The sequence below is a fragment of the Pteropus vampyrus genome, unplaced genomic scaffold (genome assembly GCF_000151845.1).
Source record: "Pteropus vampyrus isolate Shadow unplaced genomic scaffold, Pvam_2.0 Scaffold115, whole genome shotgun sequence".
Classification (NCBI taxonomy): Eukaryota; Metazoa; Chordata; class Mammalia; order Chiroptera; family Pteropodidae; genus Pteropus; species Pteropus vampyrus.
In genome coordinates, this window is record NW_011888896.1 from 4,294,265 (window position 1) to 4,301,609 (window position 7,345).

Genomic DNA, 7,345 nt, shown 5'->3' on the forward strand with positions numbered 1-7,345 from the left:
TAATTTGATAAACCAAGCTAATAACTAGAATGTGTCCAGAGGAAAGCAACCAAAATGGTGAAGCATCTATAAAGCATATCCTTAAAAATTGTCAAAGAAATGGAAACTAGTCCTGGAAAAAAGAACTCAAAGGCAATATATATGAATTTTTTAAAAATATTTCAAGGATCAAGGCTGTAATGTCAGAAGCATAATTCCTCATCCATAAAAGCATGCCTTAATCATCTATCACCCTGAGTGCCTAGCAAAGTGTCAGATGCATAGATAACGGATGGTTGTAGAGAAATATCATTGACAAATTACAGAACTTTCTAATAACCAGAACTTTCCAGTAATAATACAATGATCTGTTTTTTAAGTTAGTGATTTCTTCCAATAATAGAAATGTTCATGAAGAGGTTAGATAACTGTTGCAAAATAAATAATAAGCAGACGTTTCTGTTCTGGGAGGAAAGTTCAAGTAGTTGTTAGCTACAGGCTGCTAAAGAGCAGCAGCCCAGCAGATGCTCATGGGTCACAAAGCAAAGCTGTTCAGTCATCCGCTGTTGTGTCAACTTGTTATGACAGCACAACCTATTCTATCCTAACGCATGGTCTTTGGTAGTAGCTTTGGACAGAATGTGGCCTGAGAGAAGTAAATTATTCTGGCTTGGATTTACTTATTATTAATAATGAGGGCTAAATAAAGTAATCTCCAAGGTTGCATCTACCCAAAAAATGATGAAACAGTGTGATTCTGCAAATCAAGAGAATTCTCTAGGGAAGTGGTGGTATTATCACAATTGTGTTGGTGTAGCTGTTAAGGTCAAAAACCTTTCACTCATTATGGGCAGCGGATTGTTTTCCTAGAAGTTCTCTTTCGAGATTTCAGATAGAGATGAAGTCATGCCACAACATTTTTTTATTAAAGAGTAAAGACCTAGAATTACCTTGAGATGTTATAAAATCTTACTTTTGTTTGACTCAGGGTAATTAATGTAGATTTTTTTCATCTGTGATAGGAGAATGGTGAATACCAATTATTAAATATTTTTCTATTCTCTATAATCTATCATCTACCTAATCTATTATCTATCTACCTACCTACCTATCATCTATCTATCTCTCTATCATCTGTCTGTCTGTCTGTCTGTCTGTCTATCTATCTATCTATCTATCTATCTATCTATCTATTATCTATCTATCTATCTATCTATCTATCTATCTATATCTATCTATCTATCATCTATCATCTATCTCATCTATCATCTATCTAGCAATCATCTATCTAACCACAGGGGGTGAGTGCTATTATTTTCCCAGTTTTGCTAATGAAGATACTAAGGTTTCTACAAAATAAAATACCTTCCCAACCAAATAGCAGTGTTGGGATCTGATCCTAGGTTTGTCTGGGTCCAAAACTCAGGTTCTTAATCTCTAAATGTTTCTTTTAAATAGAGAAAACTTTTAAAGTATGGTGCTTCAGATTTAGTCTCATCCTCTTTCACATATGTTTAAACGGACCTTTTCTACTAAATTCACTCTCCATGTCTTTTGATTTTGATCACATATTGGCTTTTCCAAAATTATTTTTCTCATTTTAAAAGTTTCTCTTCAGTTTCAAGAAGTTCCTCTATGGTTTTTATTGTTTTTTTTTTTTTTCACATTTGCATTCCCACGCTACTTCATATATAACAGACACTTGTTATGGTCTATTAACTCTGTCTAAAAATTTAAGTTCCCAATTCAAAATAACAGGCAAAAAAGTACAAAATTATAAGTTGTGCAGGTTTCTATCACTGTCTGAAAGGCATGTGATTTTGTATTTTTATCTTTTACGACAGAAAATTAAGCAACACAGATTGAACTATTCCTCATCAAAACACTTCCTGTTCTTTCATATCTATTTTTGCATCTTTTTTGACACATTCTTGACATATCTTTTCCTAATGTCATTAACCTTGACTCTGTTCTCTACCTATTGTATAACATCTTACAGTAGGGAGTCATGGCCAATTAGAATATGCTCAGTATAAAATATCGGAAAGAATGAAAACACTTATAAAAGGTGTTCTGCCATAATGTAATATCAAGAATACAAATGACTACTTCACTACTCAAAAAATCCGAAATCACAATGGTAACTATGCTAGAGGAATACAAAGAATGAAATAAGATGGCAGACAAAAATAAATGTTATTTAATCTAACTTTAAAGATTTAAATCTCTGAATGACTTAACACTTTACCTACAAATCCTTAAAAATTTTATACATTGTCCTTTCTTAAAAGCAAAATTTCCTCATGAAATGATTTTATATAATATTTTATTTGTAGTGTCCATTGTGGTAATCTCCCCAACAGTTCTTCTACCCATCCCTATTGTGTTGCTGTCAACAATCACAACTCCATAGATGTGGCCCATCATTGTTTAACCCAATCAAAATGGTCCTATTTTTCTTACCATAGCAAGGGGATTAGATGAGCAATGAACGCGTGAAACAATTAAGGTATGAGACCTAAGAACGAATTAGTTGAGGGATTCTGCAGGAGACACTTTCTTGTCTTTCTCATAAAAAGAATGAGTTTCCAGAGCTAGATATTTCTCTTTTTAGATGCTGTGCAAGTGAACTCTAACTGTTGTAGGCAGTCTGTCACCATGGGAGAAGCCAGCCTCAGACAAAAGTTGATCCCACAAGGTAAATAAAAACATACCAACTTTGGAGGCTTTCCTGAGATGGATCTTCCACTTACGTGAGACAATCAATACTATTTCTTGTTTAAGTTAGTTTGGACTGGATTTTCCATTACTCGAAGCACACATGATAAAGCCAATTGATGCATCATTTCTTTTATTTCTTAATTTCCTATTTTTCTAAAAATGCACAAATATAGCAGTGTACTATTATAATATATCTTGATGTCAAATAATTTAGATCATAGCTTAATATCAGATACTTCAGAAGAAACAAACTCACAGGGCTGTTTAATGGAAGCAAAAAAATAATTTTGGGACTCAGAAACATTGAAAGATCTTTGAAATATATAAAAGCATATTACTTATTAAAAGATGACTTCTTAATTATAATGCATGGGGAAAAATATATCTAATACATTGAGAAGGTCTTTGGTTCATTTGAATTATTTACATTTATTATCAATGCACTCCTATTTAAGCTCCTAGTAACTTACTTGATGTATAGACCTCTCTAATGGCTTAATCTGCCTAATAAATGCATTAAGTCAAACAATGCCGCATGACTCTCAAAACTCTACATAATCTGGCTCCTCTACTTTCTGTACTCTACCTACATATGGTAGGAACTCACCCACATGCACTTTCAGGTCTAGACTTGTCACAGCTCTGCCGTCCCTCTTCTCTTCCTTTACATCTGTGCTTTTTTGGTCAGGCCCTCCCCACACCCCTTCAAGAATGGAACTCCTCAATACAAAAGCTCTGCCACGGCATTTGGCTCTTTGGCTCTGCTTATACACTACTGTGCATTTACCTCATGTGCTTCCGTTTCTCTGTAATTGGGTTGTTAGATCACTGAGAGCAATAATTGACGTTTATTTCTCTTATCACACCCCTGCCGCCCAAAGCCTAAAATACTGTGTAGTTGATATTAAACAAATATTGCTTGATTAATTAACCATGTTTTTACTTTTTGTCTTACAAAATCTGTCACATGGATCTAGAAGAAGATTTTGAATGACTAAATGGGCCTAGAGCCATCAGATTTAGCAAATAAAAATATAGGATGCCCAGTTACATTTAAATTTCAGATAAATAATAAACTATTTTTTTTTAATATAAGCATATCCAATGACCTATTTGGAACATAATTATACTAAAAAATGTCTCCTTTTTAGTTTAAAATTCAAATGTCACTGGACGTCCTTTATTTTATCGGGAAATGCGAGATCGGCCTACCTTGCAAAAATACTTGTGCTTATTTTTCTGAATTGGAGCTAAATGACAGATTTATAAATTGCTTACCCTTATATAGTTTTGCTAATCAAGTCCCATAGTACACAAAGTTCTCTGCATTGTTCCACCAGGCAGTGACAACAAATAAATTGAGTAACCATTATGTGAAAGTCACCATACATGCTTGTGGGTGGGGAGGCAAAGATAAATAAGATGTAATTTCTGTCCTCATGCAGTTCGTAGTCCAGTGGAAGAGACAGCCCATTTCAGTCTAGCCTCTACTTCACTTGCAATCCAGATGATTATATGGCCAAAATTGTTTTTAGGTCTGATTCAGACCGCCTGAGAAAAGATCTAAAATGACACTGTATACTTAGGTTGTCAAAAATGAAGTATATTGATTTTGAAGTACACATTAAATAGTTTCTGCCTCTGAGGTATTTATAAACACTATAATTAATAACTCTGAATAAAAATAATTATTAAAATTTGTTTTGATCAGAATGTTAGAGTTTGATAATGAAGTTAGTTGTATTATGGAAAATTCTTTTTCTAGTTCCTGGATATTTAATATGCTCTTTATTTAGCATAAACAATGGAAATGCATTGCATGACATTTTTTCCCCTCTGAGCCATTGTGCAAACCTTTCACAGATAATGCCTTTCTGATTACTTAGTCTGAGTCACTTATTTAGGTGATTATTATGATCCGGTAGTTTAGATTTGGAACTTCTCTGCTATGTGACCTCAGTCTGCTTTAGCTAATCTCTTATCATCCAATCTTTTCTGCAATGAAGAACACCACCACAGGAAACGATGTCATAATCGCTCTGTGTGTGTGCGTGTGCGCGCGCACACATACATGCAAGCCTGCACGCGCATGCCAAGTTTGAAATTAGTTAAAAATTTTTGCTTCATTGTATTTATTAATTGTACTCCATATAAATTCAATGTTTTTCAATAATCAAAGATTTTAAATTCCAGAAACAACAGCATGTTTTTCATAATAGTATTAACTGCATGTGTGTATATGTGTGTGTGTAAAAGTATTTCTTAGACTTAGGTTTTAAAGCAATGTTACCTTAACATACGATTTTCAGTTCTGAAATAGTGTCATATTTTTTTCTTTCTTATGTTAAACATAAGCTGTTGAGTTCAACCCACCAATCAGTATTTTCTTGGAAGACATTTTAAATTAAAATAACAAGGCATAATCCATAAAATGATGACTTCCATAGATTTCAATTGATTATTACATATTACCTGAAGTTACAAATGGAGTGGAATATTGAGGAAAGTTATATCAATTTGAATGATTTGTCAGTTAACAAGACAGAGAGCTATAGTTAGCATTATCAATATGCCAAGTCTTTGGAAATTATGAAATACTCATTTACAGGGTATATTTTAGGTTGTCAAAAATTACCTTGGGTAGCTCTTCAATTTGATTGGCATCTAGATAAAGCTCCTCTAATGTCCGTTCAAAGTTAAAGACCTCTTTTGGCACCTGCTGAAGGCTGCAGTGGGAGTAATCTAAAACTGAGATGATTTCTTCTTCACCTCGGAAACATCGGCACGGCACTAGACGGCCGATTATTTTCCGTTTGGTGGTCATCTCCAGGCACTGCACTAGAAAAAAAAAAACAGGAAAAAAAATACAATTGCTTAATCAACTGCCTTTAGAGGGTATTCTTGTAATAGTTGAAACTTAGAAATTTAATGTTGGTATATATTTCATAATTATATAATACTTTAAAGTTTATATTGGATATATACATACATTATATCGTTTAATTCTTAAACAATCTTACAGGTATATGAGATAGGTTTTACTCTCATTTAACAAATAAAGAACTGGGTTTAGAGAGATCAAGAGACTTCCCATCACACAGTTTTGGAACGGCAGAACTGGGCCAGAATACAATCCTGGCTCAGTGCAATGCTATTATGCTTACACTCTCACTTGAAACATGGATCTATTAATATATTTTTAATTTTACACAAATTACAGTGCAGAACAGAAACCTTCAGAATTTGTTAGAAAAAAAATACTTTTCTCCTATTTCTGCAAAAATATTCAAGTTTCACCCCTAAGGTTTCTGATATCTTCTTTTTGACCCACAAATTCATTCTATCAGGTACTGATATGGAGTGATGAATTGAACAAATTCTGTTTTCAAGGTTCTTATATTATATTGGAGCTACAGATTAGAGTTGGATTGGTAATATGCTTCATTACCAATGAGATACCAGTGAGGCCATTCATTACCAATGAGGGCCTATCTTTATGAATCCTATGATTTTAACAGGAGAAAATAACTTGTAATCATGGTAGAAACCTCTGACGACCTTGATGTGTCTTTCTCTAGGGTAAACTGACTAAATGCCATGAAATTGTGTACAAAATTGTATCACAGCACCTACGATACTTTATTAAATCTATTTTCATATCATTCTTTTCGTAGACTGTAGCCTCTTGAGGGTAGGAACAATGTTTTATTTATTTTTTGCATTTTTCTTGATTTTTGACAGATAGTAGATTGTTAACTTAAAAATGTACAATGAGCAAATGAACGTAGAAACGAATAAATGGACATTTTTGGAACTCTTCTCTCACAACCATCATCAGCTACTGATAATTCTCTTGAAATACGTATTCTAACTAAAAGGTCAATCACTATTTCTGTGACTGTTTCCCCAGGAAGAATAATGACTACTGTCTTCCTTTGAGTTCCCAGAGCACTTATCATGTTGCTTCCTAATTATGTGTACTATTTCCCTATATACTGAGTGAGTTCTGCTGGGGTCCAGGGCAGGCCAACCCAAGGTATCCCACAATAGCATATTGATTATTTTGAATTAAACTTACATAAGAAACTGCCCGTGTAAGAAGAAAACCATAAACTCGTTGTCCCTCTAAAAGCAGGAAATAAATCTCTCATCTGATATGTGCCCTCCTGTTCCTGAGGGCCGAGATAACCTTATCACAAGACTTAAAAGAACCCAGAACCAAAAGCTTGTATAAATAAGCTTCGTAACACCTTTTCTAATTTACTACCCAAGCCCAAACTTTGTTTAGATTCCTCACTAACAAATGTCCAAACCTTGCTTAGTTTCCATTCTAAAGAACATCAGCTTTCTTTGTCCTGTCAATGTCTCATGAGTTTCTTGCTTATTTGTCTAAATAGTGAAAAAAGGTGACTGGTTTGACCATTTCTTTGATCCTCATTTTATGATCAGAGCATCATATTATGATTCTCCTATACTCACATATTAAATTGGTTTTCCTCCTGTTATTTTAGTCTTGTGTCAATTTTACTGTTTTATTATTAGTCCAGCTCTGAGAATTAATGAAAGATAGAGGCAGAGATTCTCTGTCTCCCCCACAGAAGATTATTTGCACATTTGTACAAGGCCAACTAAAAACATTAAAAAG

General features: G+C 33.8%; 1 protein-coding gene across 1 annotated transcript in view; it reads right to left on the reverse strand.

Annotated features, from left to right (window-relative positions):
* The window catches only part of LRRC7 (leucine rich repeat containing 7), a 294,420-nt gene extending 288,882 nt beyond the window's left edge, over window positions 1-5,538 (reverse strand). Inside the window, exon 1 of the mRNA XM_011365737.1 lies at window positions 5,336-5,538. Coding sequence (XP_011364039.1) covers window positions 5,336-5,524 — 189 coding nt within the window. The 5' untranslated portion in view covers window positions 5,525-5,538. The remainder of the gene's footprint in view (window positions 1-5,335) is intronic.
* Between the last annotated feature and the right edge of the window lie 1,807 nt (window positions 5,539-7,345).